Below are 25,648 nucleotides of genomic sequence, written 5' to 3'. Positions count from 1 at the left end.
AAATGCATCTTTTAAAAGTTGAGAAAAAAACTTCATAGGATTGTCAGATTCCACAGCTTCACGCACACCAATCATTCGAAGATTCTGCCATCGCATTCTGGATTCTAAGTCAGGGTTTTTAAAGGTCAGAAAGTCAAGTTTTTTCTTCATTATAGTAATTGTTTCTTCAATTTTCCCCATCTTGAGTTCATTTTGTTGCGTGGATTTTTGAAGATTAGATATAGCCGACTGATGTTCCGTAATAGATAATTGTATTTTATCCATTGAATCAGCAATTTTCTGGAAATGAATTGAAATTTCCAAACGAATCAGCTCCGTAATAGAGGTTGAAATTTCCCTTTGAATTAGATCCGATATAGCTTTCAAAGTCACCGGTGGTTCAGTCGGAGGAAGATCGGTACCTTTCGGTCTAACCGGAGGTTTGCCGTCTTTCCCATTTTTTCCATTCTTAGACATAGCAGACCTTAAAAACATCTGATTATCGAAGAGCCCAGTTTGTTTCAAAGTATTGTAAAAGTCGATGCCTTAATGGTTAGTTAAAATATAGCTGATCATAAAAAAAACTCAGAGGTAATGGAGCGAGTCAAGAACACGACTTCACTCCATGAGCTCTACTGGAAGTCCCTCGAGCCATACTCTAAGATCAACAGCACATGTTGTGTAAAAAATGTGAGGAACCTGGGCTTTGCCAGCTTTACACCCAAAGTAGAGCTCATAGGCTATTTTAATAAGAGGAGTCATGTTCCATCTTTGAAATTTAAGCATATACTCACCACAAATATAACCAAAAGTATTGCTGCTGTGACAACATCGGTGAGACATTTTGCTATCGCAAATACTCCTGAAATTACTTTTTTATAATGAGTACACACAATATGCTATGTGCGTAGCTCATGCACACCAGTGTGATCGCAAACTGATATACATGTAAACACAATGCATAGAACAGTGTGTTTGCGATGCTTTTATAGCCTTTTCTAAAATCTGTCCAGCCATGCTGCATCCATCCTGCCTAAACATATCCAGGCATGCATGGACAATATAGAAAACTTTTCAGCTTACATTCTGGGCAACATTTTAATCGACTTGAATTATGAATTGAAATAACAAATATAGACGATTTCAAATAAAAGTAGTGAATGTTAGGGAAATTTCACTGATTTTCATGATCAGCAGCCTGAAATCCATAAGCTACATTCAAAAATATTCAGGAAGCAAAATCTTTGTTGTCCAGTGTGATCTACTGGTGTAGCTTTGGGAATGAATGCTGCAGTACAGCTAGAAATACATGCGAAGAAGGGTCTTTGCCTGAAACATCGACTGTTTATTCAGTTCCTTAGATTCTGCTGAGTTCCTCCAGATTTTTGTGTGTGTTGCTTTGCATTTCTAGTACCCGCAGACTTCTTTGAGTTTAGAAGCACATTGACTGGATTCCCTTCTCCTCTAGATAGAGCTTGCATTTACAGACCTGATGTTGAGAACGTACTCTTCTTTTTGGTTTCAGGCTTTATCTTGCCATTTTTTTTCTTATCGCAAAATCCACGAGGTTACATGCTGATTTCCTTTTCCATTTTTAACCCAACTTAAAAAAAAAAACATCTTTCTTATTCTCATCGCCAAAAGTGGATCTTGGATTCTGCTGGGATTCTGATGGAAAACCTGGTGGTGGTGCCTCTTCCCAAAGAAATGCTGCTAGGTTCAGAAGCTGCTGTAAGTTACCCATCAGTGGAAGAGCTGGCAAAAAAAAAATCAAAGGGGAGTTAATGGGCACACAAGAGAACATAAGGCACAGATCTTGAAGGAAGTAAGGAGGGAGGAGTATGGCTGATGGGATTGTTCTCTTCGGAGCCAGCAGTAACTCAATATGCTGAATGGCCTCCTTCTGTACTATTAGAAGTAAATTCTACATTATCTTTAAGTTACACACAACAGGACTGTTGAACTGGGATGTTTATTTCTAGCATGAGCAGCAAGAATTTCTCACTGTGGTGCCCATGATATGTGTGTCACTTTGGTAACAATGCGGTTGATACTCTTTTCACAAATTAAGAAAAGTAGACATTGTATATAGATTGAGAGAAGTACCCCTTCCCGTAGTCTAACATAAAAACTTGTTTAGCTCTCATGCTGTTAATTGCTTTCCTTTGATAAAACAAAGTTTCAAATGTTCCCTCAAAAAAAGTGGTTTTCAAAGTATCATTAATGCAGGTCTAGTATTTTGATTAGTTCTTTTTATCTGTTACAGAGCAACGAAAGAAATATTCCAATTCCAATGTCATCATGCAAGAAACTTCACAATACCATGTGGAGGTAATGCTTTTAAGAACAGTTACGTGTGGTTAGAAGTTTGAGCTGGGCTGTATTTGGTTTGGTTAATGAGACTTATAGTTCATCATGTAAGTCCCCACTTTTTCAGGGAATGCACTATTTATGGCATGTATTCCTAATTTACATACTTAAAAATTGAATAACAGAAGTTATTGCGCTCTTATCAGGAGTGGTGGTGAAGATAAATCTCTTTACTTCTGTTATTTGTTGTTGCCGTCAGCATCTTGCCACATTTGCCATGGACAAGAGTGAGTCCATTGTGACAGTAGAAGATGGCATCAAGAAACTTGTGCAACTGGACATAAAGGGAAAGGTGTGGACTCAGGAAATGCTGCTACAAGTGAATAACAATTCCATTAGATTGCTGGACTGTGACAGTCAGGTAAGACTACCTTGGACTTGGCTGTTCACTGCTACAAAGAACAGCTCTCTTTCTTTATTTCATATAGAATTCTGGGACACCCATGCTCAATGTGACACGATAATAAATGCAGGTCCATATCTGCAGATCTTCTCTCCACACCCACCAAGTTCCCTCCTAATTAGAGGCTGGTTGGTTATTTCCGATGTTTCCCTTTCCTGTAGTGCCAACTGATGCTCCTCTTTAAGAATCACATATGAAAAATAGTTCAATAAGTCGATTGGTGGAAAGCTATCTTGTCAATACAACCATAGCCTACCCAAAGTCAGAAGAGGAGGAGGTGATGTGCTTTGGCTCCTACACGGGATAGTTTAGCTTATAGCTATTGCTGATTTCTCTCTAAGTATATCATATTCACTTCAATTTTGGAACATAGAACAAAGAAGAGTACAGCACAGGAACAGGCCCTCCGGCCCACAGTGTTGTGCTGAGCCAGCTAAAAAGCAAATCAAAAACACCCAAACACTAATCCCTCCTACCTACAACCATGCCCATATCCCTCCATCTTCCTTATATCCATGTGCCTATCCAAACATCTCTTAAAGGCGTCTAATGTATTTGCCTCTACCACCATACCAGGCAGCGCAATCCAAGCTCTCTGGGTAAAAAACTTAACTCTCACGTCCCCCTTGAAATTAACCCACTCACCTGCAATGCATGACCTCTGGTATTAGACATTTCAACTCTGGAAAACAGATACACTCTGTCCACTCTATCTATGTCTCTCATAACCTTATAAACCTCCATCAGATCTCCCCTTAACCTTCAAAGCTCCAGAGAAAACAACCCAAGTATATCCAGCCTCTTGTGACAGTACATGCCCTATAAAGCAGGCAGCGTCCTGGTGAATTGCTTCTGCACCCTCTCCAAAGCCTCAACATCCTTTCTAAAATCGGGCGGCCTGAACTGGGGGTAATACTCCAGATGTGGCCTAATCATGGTTTTATAAAGTTGCAACATAACCTCCTGACTTTTGGACTCAATGTCTCGACTAATAGTAGCAAGCATGAACTCACACACCATGTAGCACATAACTTGGTGTGCATTTTCCAGTGGTTTACTAGTTAACTACACCAATGTTAGTAAGAAGGTCTTTAAGCAAGTAGTGTTAGCCGTGGTATCCAGTCTGTCCCATTTGCTACTCAGTTTTATCTTCTTGTCATCTTTTTACTCAGGTATTAGTTCTGGCTGTTTTTGTTAAGATATAGTTTAGTGTTTTGTTCCTACTTGATTAAATTTTATTTTGATTTCAATAGGATGAATTGGAGAACTTTCCACTAAACACCGTGCATCACTGCCAAAATATACACAACCAGTCCAAGTACCAATCTGTTTTACTGTTAATTTGTCAAGACTCAGATCAGCACAAACCTGACATTCATTTCTTCAACTGTGATGAGGTTGGGGTGAGTAGTTGTATTGAAATTTGTCAAAATATGATCCCGAAGACTCTGGTTATAGGATTTCATTGATGATTGAGGGAGCGTCTGGATATGTAAATTACAACTTCATTTTGTTTCTACGAAGATTTTATTCATGTCATTAATGAAACTTGCTTCTGGTGTAAATATTTTTCCAATGGTGTTATTTAAATATATTTTGATGCAAAATAAGTTGATTGTAAGAATGACTGTGTGATGGTAATAGCCATAATTGTTAAAATTATTTGCTGTAGAGAAATGCATTTGGGTAATTCAGAGAGGTAAAAACTTAAGCTTAATTATTCAGTCACCAATTTCCCTAATTATACATGTGTAATTATAGAATCCCATTCCCAAAATGTGAATAAAAATGCAGAACTCCCAAACAAAAAAATCAATATTTATTTCATTCCTCTGCAGTAAACTCAGAGTCCCGGTCAAGGCATTAGCAGGTTGCAAGTTTAATTGGCAGCCAACATAGCAATGAATAATTCTAATCAGTGGAGCCCACAGTTTTCCGTTAGTTCAGTATTCTAACAGGGTAGCAGATGGAAGTCTCCACTGCTCTGCAGTGTCAAAATTTCTTGGCTCATATTTTATTTTGTTCAAATTGGCAAATATTAATGAAAACATGATGCATGTATGCCAGGACATGTTAATATTCTGAAGGTACCTCTGTTCCACACCATAACAGTCAAACATTGTTAGGCATGTGTTATCTATTGTAGACGTTTTTAATCTTACCTAGATAACAATATTTGTGTAAAAGGTTTTACTTGCAAAGTTATTTTTCTTCAATGCTCAGTTCCGTCTGCTGAGCCCCGATGCAATTCCCAATTGGGAAAACCAAAGGAACAGGAGTGAAAAGCATTTCTCTGAGAGCCCTGACACAGCTGCAGACAACTGGCTGCCTGTAATTACAGGGAAACTGCTTGCTGGTTTCCTGTCCAATTTACACATCGCCTGTGGCTAAAATTCAGCCTCCTCCATTTAGCACCTCCTTGCAGACCCGCATTGAGATCAGTAATCTCAGAATTAGTGCAGGTGAATTATGGCAAAGTATACCATCAGGCTTCTTTCTTAGGAATGTGCTTGGGTGTGTCTACTGCATACTGAATTGCATTGTGACATTTTTACCCTTTTCCTGTTGCAGGCTGAGATGATTCATGCAGACATAGAGAGTGCAATTTCTGATCGCAAAGGTGGACAGAAAATCCGACCACAGACCCTGAAGTAAATACAACATCAGTTTCCGCTTTGTATTGTGTAATCACAGAGTGAACATAATGTTGGCCGTAGCTAATGCTTTGTTAATCCCTTGCTGTTTTGAAATCATGATTCAGGTCTGCCTTGAGATTCCATCATTGCAATCCTTATAAGAATAGTTTTCAACATACACCACAATCTATAATCTCAATAAATTTCTTCCTTAAAGTCATTTAACCAATTGTTTTAACTTCATCTATCAAAAAGAAGTTTGTGCAAGATAACTATAATTAGAACTGACATACTGAGAATCAGCGTGTTCACAAATAATTAATGTTGCCAAGACTATCATATTATTCACAAAAGCTGATTTATACCTGGTAATCTTATATAAAACTGAAACATGGAAAATTTGATTATTGTAAACGTGGTCTTATTGGGATTTTTCATCATCAGAATTTGGACTCTTGACAAACACTGTTCCTGTCATAAAATATTGACAGAGCACATTTTATATTGGGTTAAATAAATATAGTTTCACAAAGCTAATACGTCAATGGACCCTTGAGGAACAAATCCATTATGGTTTTAACTTCCTTCTACTTTCCTACTCTGGGCAAATATAGCAGAGGGATAGTAAACAGTGGCTTGTTTGTCAATTGCCCTCCCCTCCCAGTGGGGCAGTAGCAGATCTTTTCTCTGTACCTGACCATACGAATCGGAGTTAGGAATTTGGCAGCCAGTGACCAGCATATGAACTGATATCCCTGACACAATCCACAAGTACAACACCACACAGAAGCTTCCTCTTTTTTTCAAAGCTGTTTCTTTGTGTTCTATTCGCATTCAATTTGTTTAAATCTGTTTCTGTCACTCCCGCTTATAATGAATTCAACCCAAGTAAAACTATCTTCTTTCTTACTGAAGTCAAAGAATTGTGAGGTAAGGTGCGTTTTCCTCTCAGTACATCGTGAGTTCCAACTAGTCCTCCATAACCATGTCTTTCTCACCAGGGTGAACCAAGAGAAAATGAAGAAACAGCGGGAGACAATAATCCCCTTGCCCCCTAATACTGCTCCACCCGCCTATCCCCCTGATGTGAACAAAAGTCGTGCTGCTGCCCTGACAACACACAATGACCAAGGTAAAACAACTGAAGAAATCAGCAGGTGTTACCAAATGTAGTCTGAAATGTTTCTGCAAAAGATATTAGGAGAGAGCTCCTGATAAGCATGCTGATCCCTGTATTCAACATTGTTCTTTATAATTTGGTTCCATTGTACAACTTAGAAGTAGAAATAAGTAAGTCATTTCCTTTCTTTTGGTGAAGAAAATTCTGTCTGTGTGGTGACTAACTCTGGATTGTTTTCCAGCAGTGGATCACAACCGGAGAAAACTCAGTCAGCAGGAACATGAGGAACCACCTGAAGTCACTGCTCAAAGGATTGAAAAAGATGTGGTAAGTGGCTTGGAATTCTTTCTCAAACTATTTACCCTCAGTTGAGCATATTGGATATTAATAGTGCTAATTGTTGTAGATTTCTGACAATGAGGTTGAATTTATTTATATGATTGCTAAGGTTTTGGAAGTTATTGAAAGATGATGATGTTGGAAAAATCATTCCGCACTGAATAATGGAAAGAGGATAGAAAATTGAATCTGCATGCAAATCACAGGAAAGTGTATCCCAGCATAAACTGGCAAACTAATGACACAAGAGCTAAAGGGGCAACATTATTGAAATGTGTACCAGAGCACTCAGCTGAACTTTGTGTTTTAAGTTCGTCAGTGTGGTATTAACTCTCATTTGGAGAATGAATTAGAGTAAGCCTAATATGTTTTGGTGGAAAGCGTTTGCAGGACAGTGTACATAATAATAGGTTTTGAAGAAGCATGTAAAAGCACAAGAAAATTTGTCTAAAAACTCTTATCCAAGGAAGGCCTAATTTCAATGATAAAGGATATTATCCAGAATATTTCTCACCTTCCAACTGCATTAGATCCTGTCATGTTCACCTACCACTCAAACCAGTCCACTGATGATGCCATAGCTTCAACCCTCTGCTCCATCCCGCCTCACCTAGAAAATGATGCCTCGTGCGCCAGGATATTGTTCATTGACATCAGTTCGGTGTTTAACGTGATCATCCATCAGAGGCTGGTGGGTAAACTGTCCTTGTTGGGACTCAACACACCTCTCTCTAACTGGACCTTGGACTTCTTAATGGAAAGATGCCAGTCAGTCTGAGTTGGTAACAACGTCACAAGCTCGAACACACTGAGCACTGGTGCCCCCCATGGGTGGCTGCTGAGCCTACACTATTCACGTTTCTGACTCATAACGGCACTGTCAGATCCAGCTCAACCCCCATCATCAAGTTCTCTGACAAAAAAACAGTGGCTGGCTTCATTAGCAGCAATGATGAGTCAACAATAAGAGAGAAGGTAGAGAGGCTTGTGAAATAATGCAAGAACAGCTACCTTTGTCTCAGCATGGACAAGGCAAAAAAGATGATTTTAGACTTCAGGAAGGCACAGGTCAATCACTCTCCATTGCACATCAATAGCTCTGCTGTGGAGAGAGTGAAGAACACAAAGTTCCTCGTGTGCACATAATGGATGATCTAACCAGAATCCATACCACTTCCTCACTACTCAAGAAGGCACATCATGTCTACACTTTCTGAGGAGATTGAGGTAGGCAAGGTTGCCTGCCCCCTTTTCTCACAATTTTCTACTGGAGCGCCATGGAGAGTGTCCTGTCTGGCTGCATCATTGTGTGGTATAGAAGATGCAAGGAATCAGTCCACAAGACCCTACAGAGATAGCAAAAACTGTTGAGAGGATTATTGGGGTCTCCCTCCCCCACTATTTGTGATATTTACCTGAAGCATTGCAGACGAAGAGCCAAAAGCATTGTTCAGGATCCATACCACCTTGATGCACTGCCACCAGGCAAGAGGTTCAAAACCATCAGGACTAGGACTGCCAGACTGGGTAAAATCAAATCAATCAAATCAATCAAATCAAAACAAGTTTAATTACCATGCAAACCATACAGAGGAACAAGACAGCTTTCCTCTGGCACAAAGGTACAAAACATTCAAAATAACAAGCAAACATTAAACAATAGTGAGTAATATCATTCAAAATATTGAACATAGAAGCATACTCACTCAAAAAAAAGACATATATAGTCCAACACCCTGAGTGTCAATGTCCAACAGTCGATGGTACAGTCTCTCGGCAGCGCACAGGCGCATGTTATCCAGCCTGTCATTCCACTGCTCAAACATGGGAGGTCAGCACCAATGGGTGAGACCAGGCCCCAGCCAAACACAACCACACCTTAGTGCTTCTGTGTTTCTCAACTGCCTGCAGCAGCAGGCAAGCCCGAAGCTTGAGGCCCAATTCTTGCTACAACTAAGGCTAGACAACTCCCATGCCAACTGTCCCTCCAACAGACAGGGGTAACAGGCCTGCGGCAACTTACATTATCACTGTCCAATGGAGTCTTGAGTTTGCAAGTGAAATGTTCGAGACAATCTCCTACAGTTATACTGCGATGCTTCCGAGTAGCCGTCCGCAGCCAGGTCAGCTCCTCCGAACCCAAACCAGCTCCTACGATATCCCAATGGGCTCCTCCGATATCCTGACTGGCTCCTCCGATACACCCACCAGCTTCTTCGGCACCTCAGCTGACCCCTTCGGTATCTCGGCCGGCTCCACCACCGACACCAGTCCAGCTACTCCAATCAATGAGCAGCTCACTGATGGACTAGGTCTGCAGTACCCAATGCTCTTGGAGTAGAATTGTCTTTGATTCGTAAAAAACAAATTTTACAAAGGAAAAAACACCTGTGGTTGGCCCCCAAGAGGCTGCTGCATTCACACGCATCGCCATCTTACGAGAAGTCTCTTTCCCTCAGACTGTGTGACTAATGAATACCCTGCCACCATTGAGCTGTTTACTGTTTACCCGTGCTGTATACTTTTATTTATATTTTATTTACCTAATTATGGTAATATTTCGGTGCTGTGTGCGATGTATGTTTTATGGATTCACTGTGGTCCAGAGGAAAGCTATTTCATATACATACAGTCAGATGACAATAAACTTGAAATTGTGCCAGAATCAAATATTAGTCAGCAAAACAGTAAATGAACAACAGGAAGCCTTAAGGATGGAGATGGTTCACATACAGGGAAGACACATCCCACAGTGGCAAGAAAGGGAGTCAAGTTAGTGTTCATCAAATGCTTAATTAAAATTAACTGTACAATGTGCCTTTGGCAAAAAAACGTAACATATAAAAAAAGATGTCAAACCAATACATGAGGTACAGAAAATACCTTTAAGAAACACAATAAAATAAAACAGCATAAATTAGCTGATAACATAGAATGGAACCCAGTAGTTTTTTTTAATAAGTGCAAAAATATTAAAGGGGAGGTCAAAGGGGGAAATTAACTATATAAAGAGATGTCAATGATGATGCACTGACTGAAAAATTTATGTCTATTTTCAAAAAAACAAAGGTTGCAACATAGAAGGGGAAGTATTGTATAGACAAAGCAGAGGTGCTTAAAAAGGTTTTCAAATCAAAAGCAGAAAAGCAATGTATTAGTAAGGGACATTGGGCTAGTGAACACAGTGATTATTTTACAATCCTTTTTAGATACAGCAACACTACTAGAAGAGTTAATTGCAAAAACTATATCTCTGTTTTCTGAAGTTGGGAAGGAATGAACACTGTATTTAAAGGCCAGATACCTGAATGTTGGTTCATGGTAGTCTCATTGGGATAATAATGAGGGACAAAATGAATTGGCATTTGGATAGCACAAGTTAATACATGAGAATGAGAATGGACTTGCTAATGGAAATCATATTTTCAAACTTGATTGATTTCTCTACTGAAGGACCTGAGCAGATTAGCTTAATGATGTTGATGGTGGAGGAAACTGAAGGCACCATTCCATATCCTTGCAGGGACAAGCACTGAAGACAGGTCTCTTTGACTTTCCACATTCTCCAAACACTGATATGTTTCTTCCTAAACCAATGGCCAGATTAATGTGGTCTGTAAGGTTGAATTGGGCTGATGAAGGACCTCAGTCCTAGACTATGCCTCACCAGCTCAATCCATGTGAAACCCAGTGGCAGATCACCACAACACATATGGCATCATTTGGCATAGAGTGCCATGGAGTCTACAGATTTAATTGTAGAGCTCAGAAATGGGCCTTTCAGCCCATCCCATTGAACCCTTGTCAAACTTGGTGCCTATCTAAATTAATCCTATTTTCATACATTAGATCTGTATACCTCTATGCCTTTCCTATTAAAGTGCATGTCTAAATGTCTCTTAAGCATAATAATTTTATCTGGCCCCACAGAGAGAGAGAGAATTCTGGATATTGACCATTCCCTGTGTGTAAATAAAAAACTTTTCCTTCAAATTCTTAAAAAAATTCCTTCTTCCCAACTAAACTCCTTGTCCTCCATGGAGAAAAAAGATTTACATCTATTCTATGTATGCCCCTAATAATTTTAAATAACTACAGGTTATTACTAACCTCCTTTTCTCCAAACTATCCTGTCTTTCTCGGTAACTAAAGTCAGCTAATACAAGAAACATCCTGCTGTATCTCATCTGCACTCTGTCCAGCATACAGTACTCCAAATGCCGGCTAACATTTTGTACAAGTTGCAACAGAAAATCTCTACTTTGTTCACTTATCCATCCACCCTTCCCTGACAACTGGCACCTTCCCCTTCAACCAAAGGAAATGCAACACTTGTCCATACGCATCCTGCTTCACCACCACCCAGAGACCTAAAAAGACTTCCAGTTCAGGCAAGGGTTCACCTACAGCCACTCCAGTCTCATTTAGTGCTCTCGATGTGGTGTCTTCTACATCAGCCAAACCAAGTGTAGACGAGGCAACCATTCTGTGGTCTGCAGCCATGGACAGCTCTGTTTGAACCAGAATCAGCTTTAAAATCACTGGCACATGTCATGAAATGTGTTATTTTGCAGCAGCAGAACATTGCAATAATAATAAAACAACTGTAAATTACAATAAGTATATAGAAAAAGAAAGTTAAATTAAATAAGTAGTGCAAAAAAAGAGGGAAAAATATGTACTGAGGTAGTGTTCATGTGTTCATTGTCCATTCAGAAATCTGATAGTGGAAAGGAAGCAGCTGTTACTGAAATGTTGAGTGTCAACTGAGGCTGTGTGGCTTCAGGTTCCTGTATCTCCTTCTTGATGGTAGCAATGAGAAGAGAAAATGTCCGGGGTGATGGGGGCCCTTAATGTGTCCAAGTTTGCAGACGACACAAAGGTAGGTGGAGGAGCAGGTCATGTTGAGGAAGCAACAAGGCTATAGAAGGACTTTAACAGATTAGGAGAATGGGCAAAGAAGTGGCAGATGGAATACTGTGTTGGGAAGTGTATGGCCATGTACTTTGGTAGAAGAAATAAAAGTGTGGATCATTTTCTAAATTGAGAGAAAATTAAAAAATCAGAGGCACAAAAGGACTCAGGAATCTTCGTGCATGATTCCCTATATGTATTTTGAAAGTTGAGTCAGTGGTGAGGAAAGCAAATGCATTGTAAGAGGATTAGAATATAAATGCAAGGATGCAATTTTAAGGCACTGGTGAGGCCTCATTTGGAATATTGTGAGCAATCTTGTGCCCCTTATCTAAGAAAAGATGTGCTGACATTGGAAAGGGTTCAAAGAAGGTTCACAAAAATGATTCTGGGATTAAAGGGATCATCATATGAGGAGCATTTGATGGCTCTGTGCTTGTACTCACTGGAATTCAAAAGAATGAGGGGGATCTCACTGAAACCTATCAAATGTTGAAAGGCCTTAATAGAGTAGATTTGGACAGCGTGTTTCCTATAGTGGAAGAGTCTATGACCAGAGGACACAGCCTCAGACTAGAGGGACATCCTTTTGGAATGGAGTTGAAGAGGAATTTCTTTAGCCAGTGAATCTTTGGAATTCATTGCCACAGGTGGCTATTTAAGCCAAGTCATTGGGTATGTTTAAGGCAAAGGATGATAAAATATTGATTAGTCAGGGCATGGAGGGGTATGGAGAGAAGGCAAAAGGTTTGGGCTGACATGAAAACAGATTAGCCATGATGAAATGGTGGAGCAGACTCGATGGGCCAAATGGCCTAATTCTGCTCCTATATCTCACGGTCTTATGGTCTTAATAATGGATGCCACCTTTTTGAGGCATTGCCTTTTGAAGGTGTCCCAGATGCTGGGGAGGCTGGTGCCAATAATGGAGCCGGCTGAGTTTACAAATTTCAGCAGCTTTTTCCAATCCAGTGCCCCCATCATACCCGGTGATGATGCCACCAGTTAGAATCCTTTGCATGGTACACCTGTGGAAATTTGCAAGTCTTTGGTGACATACCAATTCTCCTCAAACTCCTAATGAAATATAGCTGCTGCCGTTCCTTCTTTGTAATTGAACCAATGTGTTGGGCCCAGGATATATCCTCAGAGGTGTTGACACCTAGGAACTTTAAGCTGCTCATCCTTTCCAATTCTGGTCCCTCAGCGTGGACTGGTATGTGTTCCCTCAACTTCCCCTTCCTGAAGTCCACAATAAATCCAGTTACATTTTGTAACTCTAGTATCTAATCGAAGGAGAAACACAGGAGCTCAGGATAAATAGTCTACTTTTTTTTTTCTTTAGTGAGGTGCTCACATATGACATGATGGCATAATGACATATTCCAGTTATGTACGTCTTACATATAACTCATAATGAATTATGTAAACAAAGAATGTTTAATCAAACAATATATTTGCAATATTACTCAAATATTAAATACACCACACTCCTCTCTGCTTAGCTATAAACTCCAACTCAATATAGAATGCATTTCAACTCAAGTATATAACATATTGCTCTCTCGTCATTATATACATACATACACAGTGTATTATATAATACAACTGCCATATAGACATCCACAGCACAGTAAATTTTAAATTCTTTTATTCATGCCTAAAGATATAATTGTGGAGGATTTCTTACTCTTGTTAGATAGTGTCTTTTCTGACCTACTGATGTGATGGGCAAATTGCAGTGGGTTCAGGTCCTTGCTTCTACAGGAGTTGATTCTAACCACGATCAACCTCTCAAAACTTCTCCTTAAAGTAGATGTGAATGCCACTGAGTTTTGATCTTTGAGACAGCTCACCCTGCTCTTGGGCACTTTGCATGCCATTTCAACTCCCCTTTCTATTCCCACACCAAATCTATCTGTCTTCATCATTGACCACTGCCAGGATGAGGACAAGAGCAATCTAGAAGAACAATGCCTTATATTCTGTCTGGGTAGTCTACAACCCAGTGATACGGACATTGATTTTTCCAACTTCAGGTAACCCAGACCAACTGTGCTTTTTCTCTCCTTCTGATCCATCCAGGTTCTCCCACTGCCCTTAGCCACAATCACCGAGTTCTATCTGCCTATTGCACACTTAACTTGCCATCTGCTCATCATCTCTACCTCTGTTTTTTTCCACTTCTCTCCTCCCACACTTATCAGATTTCAGCATTTGAAATCTCACGTGTCTCCACATCACTTTCTAGCCTCTACCTTTATCTCAACCTTCTCCTCCCCATCTGACTCCATCTCTCTTCTTTTTCTCTCTCCTTATCTGTCTCTACACATCACCCACCTGTTTCTATCTCCTAACTCAAGCCTTACACACACCAACCTAGGCTGATCTGTCTTGTCACCTGATTCCACTTATCGCTTGCTAGCCCCTGTCTCACCACTCTTTCTCATCTCTTTATAATGGCTATCTCCCTACTATACTCCCATTCTCAGCCTGAAACATTGACCATCCCTCTGACTTGACAAATGTTACCTGACCCATTGAGTTCCTCCAGCAGTTTTTTTTGCATCAGATTGCAGAATCCATTCTCTTGTCTTCTAACTTGTATGTTCTATGCTCTTACCTATCAAAGCATACCAATCCCCTACTTCACCACCATATCTACCTGCTCTACCACTGTCAATCAGATATAGACATGAACCTCAAAACCACTTTGTTCATCCACATTCCTTAGTGCCCTCCTGTGAACTATATACATCCTATCCCTATTTGACTTAAGACCATAAGATATAGGAGCAGGACTAGGCCATTTGGCCCATCGAGTCTGCTCTGCCATTCAAACATGGCTGATCCTCTTTTGTACCCCCCTCAGCCCCACTCCCCAGCCTTCTTCCTATAACCTTTGATGCTGTATCCATCAAGAACCTCTGCCTTATATACACCAAATGACCTGACCTCCACAGCCACCTGTAGTAATAAATTCCACAAATTCACCAACTTCTGGCTAAAGAAATTTTTCTGCATCTCTGTTTTATATGGAAGTCTCTCTATTCTGAGGCTGTGCCCTCTTGTCCTAGACTCCCCCACCATGTGAAATATTCTTTCCACATCTGCTCTGTCTAGGCCTTTCAACATTCAAAAGATTTCAGTGAGATCCCTTCTCCCACCTTATCCTTCTATGTTCCAGAGCGTACTGACCCAGAGCTGACCCAGAGTAAACATTCCTTGTATGAAAACCCTTTCATTCCAGGAATCACTTTATGCTGATTCTCCTCCAATCAATCACAGTTGGAGTTATTAACAATGGCCAATCAAACTACCAAAGAGCATACCCTTGGTGATGTGGAAGGAAACAGGGAAAATCACAGGGAAAATGTGCAATCCCCACACAGACAGTACTACTGGTCCGGATTGAAACCAGGCTGCCTTACTATAATTCTTAACCATAATCTGTGTTAATACTAAGGTATCACATACAGTATTGCCATTGTTGATAATACTTACTGTATACTGGCTATATACATAAATACATTCTACAGTTATCATAGCAATCTATTGAAATATTATTCTATAAAGTCAATGGTTAGGACATTAAGATATTTAAGTCATATATATACATAGATGTCCACTTAAACCAATACATGTGGAACAGTACATTCTTATGTTCAGACCCTACAGTTACTATCTCCTTCAATGTTTCTCCTGAGGTCAACACTTTAATTCTGTCCACTCCTCAGACTGTTTTCTTGCATGTCCCTATTTCTCCATGTTTATTCATTTTCCAGAGATTATGATTGGAATTGCATTTAATTATGACTTTATTCGGTACATTAGGTGCCTTAAGCAGCAAGTGCAAATGAATAATCCTTAGCCCTTTATTCCAAATTACAACTTATGTACTATATGTTTGAAATTACTGGTATCTAGGTCAAACCTTATTCCTCATTAGTATTTCTAGAATTACTTCAGCTATAGCTTTATTCCCATGCAGTAATATCTTTAGAAGGCATTTTTGTCACCCATTGTGATTGTTAAACTAATTAATTCAAGGATGTCACACACAGATTTAAATCTAAATTGGCACTATGCTAAAATTCAAAGTAAATTTATCAATTTATGTGCACAATGGTTCAAAGGATCATTTATTATCAAAGTATGTATCCATATACAACTTGAAATTTGTCTTCTCCAGATAACCATGAAACAAAGAAATTACCTGCAAGTCAACATGAAAGTATACATCACCATATTCTGACATCCTTTTTCTTGCAATCATTCACAGTAGAACAAAGGAGTACAATAGAATCAATGAAAAACTATACACAAAGACAGACAAACTGTGCAAATACAAAAAAAAAGTTAGTAGTAAATAAATAAATAAATAAATAATACTGAGAACATGAGTTGAAGAGTCCTTGAATGCGAGTCCATAGGCTATGTTCAGCGTTGTGGTGAAAGAAGATGCCCATGCTGGTTCAGGAACCTAATGATTGAAGGTTAATAACTGTTCCTGAACTTGGTGATATGGGATCTAAGGCTGCTGTATCTTCTTCCTGATGGTGGCAGCAGGAAGAGAACATGGACTGGATGGTGGTTGCCCTAGATAATGGGTGCTGCTCTCTTGTGACAGCATTCTTTGTAGATGTTCAAAATGGTGGGGAGGACTTTTTCTGTAATGAACTGGGCTATAAGCACCACTTTTTGTAGGTTTTTCCATTTTTGGACCAGTCAGGATACTCTCTACTGTACATCTATACAAGTTTGTCAAAGATTTAGATGACATGCCAAATCTGCACCATCTTCTGAGAAAGTAGAGGCGCTGCTGTGCGTTCTTCATAACGCCATTGATGTGCTGTACCCAGGACAGATCTTCTGATATGGTAACACCCAGGAATTTAAAGTTGCTGACCCTCTCCACCTCCGATCTCCTAATGAGCACTGGCTCGTGGACCCCCATTTTTTCCACCTGCAGTCAGTGATTATCTCTTTGGTTTTACTGATGTTGAGTGAGAGTTTGTTGCGGAACCACTCAACCAGGTTTTCAATCTTCCTCCTATATGCCGATTCCTCACCAGCCGACAACAGTGCTGTCATCAGCAAACTCAAATCTGGAGTTTTAGCTGTACTTAGCCTCACAGTCATAAATCAATAGTCATACTGTAAGTCATAAAGTGAAGAGAGCAGAGATAAGCACACAACCTTGTGGTGCACCTATGCTGATGGTGATTGTGCGGGAGATGTTGTTGCCAATCTGTACTGACTGGGGTCTGCGAGTGAGGAAGTCGAGGATCCAATTACACAAGAAGGTACTGACGCCTAAGCCTTGGAGCTTTTTGGTTAGGTTTGAAGGAATGATGATATTAAATGCGGAGCTGTAGTTAATGAAGAGCATCCTGATGTATGCATCTTCACTATCCAGATGTTCCAGAGCTGAATGGAGAACCAGTGTGCTGTTGACCTTTTGTGTCAGTAGGCAAACTGGATCAGATCCAAATCACTCCTCAGGCAGGAGATGATATTAGCACGGGTCTTCAGTGCTACGCTATGCTATCTTGTCACTACACTATAGAGGGTCCTACCCTCTTAAGGGGGAAATCAGGAGGGCAAAGAAAGGCTATGAGAGGGAAATGGCAGGTAAGGTTAAGAAATATCCCAAGAGGTTCTCCAACTATATTCAGAGTAAAAGGATTGATAGGGAGAGAGTAGGTCCCATTCAAGATATGCAGGGCTGTCTAATTCTTGAGCCACAAAAGTTGGGTGGGATTTTTAATGAATATTTATTGAACAGAAAATCATGGTTGCTCAAGAGCTATGGGAAACATGTGGAGATGTTTTAAAGGATATTTATATTACCAAGGAAGAGCAATTTGTAACCTTACAGTCCATTAGGGTGGATAAAACCCCCAGGGCCTAACCAAGTGCATCCTTGGATTTTGTGAGAGACTAGACAGGAAATTGGGGAGGCCCTCATAGAGATATTTCCTTCATCATTAGCCACTAGTAATGTTCCTGAAGACAAAGGTTACTAATGTTGTTCTGTTATTTAAAAAGTGGACAAGGACAAGCCAGGAAACTACAGGTCCATGAGGCTGACATCGTGGTGGGGAAGTTACCAGAAATAGCTCTGAGGGGCAGGATCTACAAGCATTTAGATAGACAGAATCTAATTAGAAGGAGTCAGCATGGCTTTATGCAGGAAGTCATGGTTAACAAACCATGAGAGTTTTTTGAAGAGGTAACCAATAAAGGTAGGTGAGAGTGCGGAGTGGATGTTTTCTATTTGGACTTTAGCAGGGCCTTCAACAAAGTCCCGTATGATAGACTCATCTGGAAGGTTAGGTCCCATGGAATCTAGGCAGAGCTAGTTAGGTGGATTCAAAGTTGACTCATTTGTAGGAAGCAGAACATGGTTGAATGTTGTTTCTCAAAATGGAGTCTGATGACCAGTGATGTGCTCAGTGCTCAGGACCCTAGTTATTTAATTGTTTATATAAAAGATTTGGATGGAAATGCACAAGGTTTGATCAGTAAGTTTGCAGATGACAGAAAATTAGGAGAGCTTGTTCACAGTGAAGAAGTTTATTGTGGATTACAAGATGATCTAGATTAGTTTGTGAAGTGGGCTGAGGAGTGGCAAATAGATTTCAATACAAATAATTGTGAGGTAATCAAAGCAACATAGGACTTATGGTAGGAAACTACGGAGTGTAATGAAACAGAAGGACAGGAGTACAAGTACATATTTTGTTGAAAGTGATGTCACAGGTAGATAGAGTGGGGACAATGCATCAGTCAGTCAGGGCGTGGAGGACAGCAGATGGGACTAACTCACTGTGTAACTCATTGGTAAGGTCTCACTTGGAGTTCTTTGTGCAGGTTTGCTCACACAGTTATATGAAAGATGTGGTTAAATTGGAAAGAGTGCAGTAAAGGTTTTCAAGGATGTTGCCAGGACTAGAGGGGCTGAGTCATAGGGACAGTGTGGCCAGGTGAGGTCTTTATTCTTTGAAATATAGGAGAATGAAGAACAAACTTATAAAAATGTTTAATTTTATCAGAGGCAAAGATAAGATGGATGGAAACAATCTTGTCCCTCGGGTAAGAGAAACAAAATCCAGGGGACATAGATTTAGGATGAGAGATGCAAGATTTAAAAGGGAACTGAGGGGCAAATTTTTCATGTAGATAGTGGTGAGCATATGGAAAGAGCTGCCAGAAGCAGTTGTTGAGGCTGGTGCAATAATATCATTTCAGAACTATTTGTACAGGTACATGTGGGCAGAACACAGGCAATTGGGACAAGCTGGGTGGGCACCAAGATTGTTGGGTTGAATGACCTGCAACCATATTGTCTATGACTATGTCTCTGTGCCTGATAATTGCAGGCAAGTTTTCAAATTCTTAAAGATTATGGATCTCTTGCTCTTCTTGCAGTCAGAGGTCATTATCACCTGCCAAAAGAACAGAAATAAACAGAATTACAGCATTGCTCTGCATAGAACTTAGGGAATAACTTTGACATTTTTAAAAGAATATCCATTTAACATTACAAGGCATAAAAAAGAGCTGTAGATAAACTTCTCTGCAGACTTTTCACATTGCCATCACTTCAAGTTATGGTTTATTTAATGAATAATCCTCCATAGACTGTATATACTTCTAAGACTTGTGTAAAATCTATTGTAAGGATTAAAAATTGCACACTAATATGATTGTTAACCCAAAGAATGAAAATAATATTTGTTGCTCCTCCCCAGTTCAAATTATTCACCAGTTATCACTTTGTAAAATGTGGAAATCTCATAATCAAGATACAGGTGTTTCATGTAACTCACAATATTAATCAGAATTACTCATAACCATTGTGGAGTTCAGGTACTTATTTTTTCTGCAATTAATTTAGAGCCACCATCTGTAATTAAGAAAACATAGGAGACAATTCGGGAGATACAGAGAGATGGAGAGCAAATGTTTGTGAAAAAGCTAATAAATGATGATTCCTTTCATCATGGGTTTCAATAGTTCCATTTAATATCAGAGAATGTGTACAATATACCATCTGAAATTCTTTCTCCTCACAGACATCCATGAAAAACAGAAAAGATTAATGATAGTAAAAACAAATAAGTGATAATAAGAACATTAGAACCCCAAAGCCCCCATTCTCCCCCTCCCATGCACAAGCACCAGCAAAGCATCAACCCTCCCCGTACTTATTTCAGCAAAAGGTATCTGCAGCCATCAACCACCAACCAAGCAATAGCAAAGCCCCCAAGAGAGACTATAATCTGCAGTAAAACAAAGACTAATCATTCACCTGACAATTTGACATGCCACAGGCACTCTCTCTCTTCCTCCCTCCCTCTCTCCCCTGTCTCTCCTCTCTCTCTCTCTCTCTCTCTCTCTCTCCCGTCTCTCCTCTCTCTCTCTCTTTCTCTCTCTCTCTCTCTCTCTCTCTCCCCTGTCTCTCCTCTCTCTCTCTCTCTCTCTCCCCTGTCTCTCCTCTCTCTCTCTCTCTCTCTCTCTCTCTCTCTCTCCCCTGTCTCTCCTCTCTCTCTCTCTCTCTCTCTCTCTCTCTCTCTCTCTCTCTCTCTCTCTCTCCCCTCTCCCCCCACCCCCAATAAAAGAGCAGAAAGGTGTCACTTAGTGAGTGGGGAGACAAAAACAAAACAGATAAATGACAAAAAATTAAATTCAGTAAAACCAAAGAGAAAATAATTGTTACATTGACCAAACCTTCATTTCTTTGTACAAGAACAATAAAAAGGAATGAAATTTCAAACAGTTTTGTGCAATATTGAAAGAGTTAAGCACTTTAAAGAGACTTTCTCCATGTACTCTATAACTGATTGATATTTCATCCCTTCTTATCTTTCTTATTTTATCTGTTCTTAGTTTGTCATGTTGAGTGGATACATTGTATGTTCATTGATCTACTTTTCCTTTGTATTTGACAAAATCCCTGCCTCCTCTCAGTATTGCAGTAATTGAATTCAACTGTGCTTTAATGAATGTCCAAATTAGTAATAACTGTAGTACTGATTTCAAATTTGGTTACACAAATCAAAAGCAATTTCTTAACTGCAGCTAAATTAAACACATTAACAAACTCCACTGATTTAAAACCAAACCCTATAGCTGAGTTTCTACTTCAGGGCCATCTTTTATTCACCTCTCCGATAATTATGTTGATTGAAATAAAATTTCACCATGTCTGCATCAAAATCATCTGACGTTCCTCCTGGCACTGAATGTAAAGCAAATTAACAAACTAAGGAAACAAAACACATTTTATACACTCTAGAAATATTGGCACTTCTAATAGGTTAGGAACATACACCTTTTTAAAAAAACATCATCTGAGGTTATGAACAGATAAAATATTCACAGCCATAAAATCTGTTAAAAATCAGTAACGGGATAACAAAACAAATGTATCTATACTGAAATGAGAATATCTGACACAGAAAAGTGTAGACTATAAAAAGCTTCCCATCTCAACTAACTTGGCATGGAACCCAAGTGGCAGATAATTTTGAAAGAATATCCAGCAAACAAACAGATACACTTTCATGCAATGAATCAATATATGACTTGTTATCGGGGATTAAAGAGGGTGGAACAGTTTAAAACTTACCATGGAGACCTTTCAATGTTAAGGCCATAAAACAAAACAATTCTAGGAGATGTTGAACATGCAAGCACATATTTTCAAATATGCATCATGAATTAAAATTGCAACACCTCCCAAGCTTCCTCACTTTCCAATCTTAATGCCACTACCGTTTTCGATGCCGCGCACCTGGAATGGAGGTATCTAAGATCCTGGGAAGAAGATATCAGCACTCTCCAGAGACTGGTAAAACTGCACCCAGCAACTGCATTTTCATATACAAACCTTGAGATATGCAAAATGGTGGTAATAGGAAAATTATGCTTTTTGTTGCCTGATTGCAATGAGTTGAAAACTGTGCGAAGTTTATGATGAGTAGCCAAGTGGTCCACTCAATTAATTGGCACTGGAATACATGTTCATTAAAAAGACTGCTCTCAGCAATCTGCACTTCCAAAGATTAGGCCAATAGAAAACCCCTTGCTCTCTTTGCTGCTACCTGGGTGGCGGGGGGGGAGGGGGGTCATGGAACTGGAGGTGCAGGATCCTGAAAACCCACACTCAGTGCTTTCAGTAGAGTGTCATCCTCTTAGTCAACACATGTCTAAACAGTCCATGAACTCATGAACATGACCTCGCTATCGCTCTTTAGCACTCATTATTTATTTACTGTAAATTAGAGAATTTTTGCATTGTACTGCTGCCATAAAACAATAAATTTCACAACATACGTCAGTGATGATAGCCATAGGCATGCATAGGCATTCATAGAATATGAATGTCACGCAAAATAGGTTTATGCAGCAGCACAGTACATTATAAGTATGACATCATAAATTAATATTGCAGATCAAACCAGCTAACAATGAATGATAGGATACCAGCGAGCGTTATGAAACAGAGAGCCATAGCAGTACCAGTTTCTGAAGAGTGCTGAGATCTTTTGTTTAAGATTGTACTGTATCACATGTAGATATGGTGCTGGAGAAGGTATTTGGCATGCTGGTGGAGTTAGCAAGTCATGCTGCAGTTGTATCAAAATAACTGCTGTCACTGATAATAAAATAACTGAGCCAGGAACACATGCACTCTTATGACTCAAGCATACTTTTTATTTTTACTTGCGTACAAAGAGAACAGCATGGGCCCTGTCACCCACACAAGGAAATCTGCAGATGCTGGAATTTCAAGCAACACACATAAAAATTGCTGGTGAACGCAGCAGGCTGAATTGGCTTATCAATCATGGATATTGATCATTGTCAATTGTACATGTACTCTCAAGATCAATCGCCATTCACAATAAAGGTGCTAAAGTTAATCGAAACTTCAAGCAGATAGCTGATGATGTCTTGAAGTTAGTAATGACAATAGAGATGATAAATGCTAATCGAGATTTTGGCTATGTCCACACTAGACCGGATAAATCCGTAACCGAAGCTTTTTCTCTTCGTTTTGTCCCTCCGTCCACACTGAAACTGTGTTTTCCTCCCCCGAAAATGGAGATTTTCAGAAACGCTCTCCAGAGTGAATAAGTCTGAAAACGCCTAATATCTGGCGTAGTGTGCGCAGGGTAACCGACAATTTTTAAAACAGCTGTCTTGATGTGTCAGAACAAATGGTGGCGGCAGTGTGGCATTTCATTGTTTTCTTGAACACAACCTCCAACACCACAACAATATCTGACAATAGATGTGTAACAGCCTAATGTAACACTGTATGGAAATACAAGATAACACTGATGCAGACATGTTTCATACAGTTAACAAGGTGCTTTATTAATGTATTGTTTGTGCAAACATTCAATAGATTCAATTGTCACTTTTGCCCAGTAACTCGTTCTATTGCACATGTTAAATACAGCAAAATAATACAGAAAGACATCGCAAAAGTAAAGGCAAACAAATTAGGTAACAGCAAATTTCACTTTTGCCTAGTAACAAGCCTTATTGCATTTAGTTGTAGCTGTTGTCCCTTTCATCGGTGAAGAGACTATGGCTGTAGAAAATGTTTCTGGACAAACGCGCACCAAGTCTTTCGTTTGACAATTTCCTTTTAATTTTCACTAGTCTAACTGGACAAACGCGCACCAAGTATACCGTTTCCTCTTTGGTTGTTTTCTGTAGATATGTCCTGTGCATACCCAGTAGGAGGAGATTCGCCCAAATACCCGTTTTAATGTGGACAGAGGTATTTTTAAAAATGCCTAGTGTGGACGCCTGTTGTTTTTATGCGAAACCGGCGTTTTCACAATTACCCGGTCTAGTGTGGACATAGCCTTTGAGTAGATGACAATGACACCTTGAAGTTAGTAAGGACAATAGAGGTGTCAAAAGTCAATCGAAACTTCAAGCAGACTGCCAATGATATTTTGAAGATAGTAAGGACAATAGAAGTGTTAAAAATCAATCAAAACTTTGAGCGGACAGCTAATGATATTTTTAAATTAGTAAAGACAATAGAACCTTCATTGTTGGGTATGTTTCACATCCTTCTGTTATTTCGTCTGTCTCGGGCCCCTGTTGTGTAAGGGGAAGTGATGCTTTAGGAACACATTTCTGTAAAAGTCTCTCTACAGGTGCCTCACTCAGTTGGCTTGAGTACACACTGCCAGTCATCCCAGCCCATCTGTCTGTAGTAAGCAGAGGTGTCTCTGGTGGTCTCACTTCAAAGGTTTCACTTGACTGCAATTGCTCCTGGTTGTGCTTGCTTTATCTGCACCTTCCAAAGTTATGAAATCACTGGTGAGGCCACAACTGGAGGATTATGTCCAGATTTGGTCACCATACTATAAGAAAGCTATTTTTAAACTTGAAAAACTGCAGAAAAAATTGCCTGGATTGGGGACCTGAGTTACAAGGAAAGCTTATGTAGGTAAGGACTTATTCCCTGGAAGAAGGCTAACCTGACAGAGGTATATAAGATCATTAGAGGCATAGACAGGGAGAAAACATATAATCTTTTTTCCCGTGGGGGGCGGGTGGCTAAAAACAAGAAGGCATAGGCTTAAGATCATAGGTGAGAGATTTAAAAGGACCATCTGAGACAGCTTCTTTGTGCAAAGGGTGACACATACTTGGAATGAGCTGCAGAAATAGTGGTTGGGGTTGGCATATTTGCAACAGTTAAAAGCCATCTAGATAAGTACATACGCCGGCCCGTGGCGTAGTGGCATCCACACCGCACTTCAAGGCAAGTGATTCCAGGTTCAAATCCGACCGGCTCCTTGCACACTTTCCATCTGTGCTGGGTTGAGCGTTGAGTTAGTTACTTGGCCTCGTAAAAAATGGATTAAAATGCTAAAGAAATGGCAACGTTGCCGCTTAATGCGCCACAAGTTGCGGAAAAGAACAACTATGGGTACATGGGTAGGAAAGGCTTAGATCAGGGTTTCTCAACCCCGGTTCCGCAAGAAATCGTGATTTTAAAAAAACACAATTTTTTTAACTTCGTGCGATGCTAGCACTCACAGTGGTGGGCAGTGACTGAGCAGCCCCGTTAGCAATCTCGTTAGAGGTCTCTCAGCTCAGTATTGCAGTGCGCAGTAGGACTGGCCTTATTTGGTTGAGAGCATTCTCAGTTTCTGATGCAAGATAGGGGAGCCCGTTGATAATTGCTGAGTGCTGTATTGCACGGAGGGGAGTATGGTAGGCTAATGAGGAGCGTGAAGTGTGTTTTCCAAGCATTGAGTGGACTCGGCCAACTTGGGCTGTTCACTCGAGGATCTTTAAAAAACTGTGCGAAAACCTGGACAAAGAGCACACCAATCCATGCAACGTACAGAAATCCGGTGACTTAGCAGAGGAAGAGTTCTCAACAGGGTGTTTGAGCTGAAATGTGAATTTCAGGAGTACTTTCGAGAAAAAAGTAGGCTAGATTTTGCTGAGTGCTTTGAAGATGGAGAATGGCTGCAGAAACTAGCCTACTTAACAGACATTTTACATCATATGAACCAGTGGAACAAGTCTCTGCAAGACCCTGAAGAAAATGTTTTGACTTCAAGTGACAAGATTCCTGGATTTAAAAGGAAACCGAGTCTTTGGAAAAATCATGCTGCAAAAGGAAATTTTGAAATGTTTTCATTACTGCTTGGGTTTGAGAGTGAGGAAGGATAGAGGAAAGTCTCAAGTCTTATTGAAAACCACCTGGAAGAATTGCAGAACAAAATTGAACAGTGTTTTCCTCCCTTTCTCTGAATCTTCTGCTCAGCCTGAGAATTTGATTTGAGAGAAAAGGAAGAACTTTGTGAGATGCAGTCTGTTTGTTCATTCAAT

The 25,648-nt window shown here is 39.9% G+C and overlaps 1 protein-coding gene across 3 annotated transcripts in view; it reads left to right on the top strand.

Moving 5' to 3' along the window:
• eps8l2 (EPS8 signaling adaptor L2) overlaps positions 1-25,648 on the top strand; it is a 213,547-nt gene that overhangs the window by 123,085 nt on the left and 64,814 nt on the right. For 2 of the 3 annotated variants that reach the window (XM_063062023.1, XM_063062021.1), the window contains exons 3-8: positions 2,246-2,310; positions 2,549-2,710; positions 4,006-4,155; positions 5,324-5,403; positions 6,390-6,520; positions 6,750-6,835. In XM_063062023.1, the coding sequence (XP_062918093.1) occupies positions 2,246-2,310; positions 2,549-2,710; positions 4,006-4,155; positions 5,324-5,403; positions 6,390-6,520; positions 6,750-6,835 (674 nt within the window). The remainder of the gene's footprint in view (positions 1-2,245; positions 2,311-2,548; positions 2,711-4,005; positions 4,156-5,323; positions 5,404-6,389; positions 6,521-6,749; positions 6,836-25,648) is intronic. The other variant, XM_063062022.1, reaches the window with a different exon arrangement.

The sequence above is a fragment of the Mobula hypostoma genome, chromosome 11 (genome assembly GCF_963921235.1).
Source record: "Mobula hypostoma chromosome 11, sMobHyp1.1, whole genome shotgun sequence".
Taxonomy (NCBI): domain Eukaryota; kingdom Metazoa; phylum Chordata; class Chondrichthyes; order Myliobatiformes; family Myliobatidae; genus Mobula; species Mobula hypostoma.
Note: the sequence above shows the minus strand (reverse complement) of the source record. Positions and strands in the feature narration are given on the sequence as shown.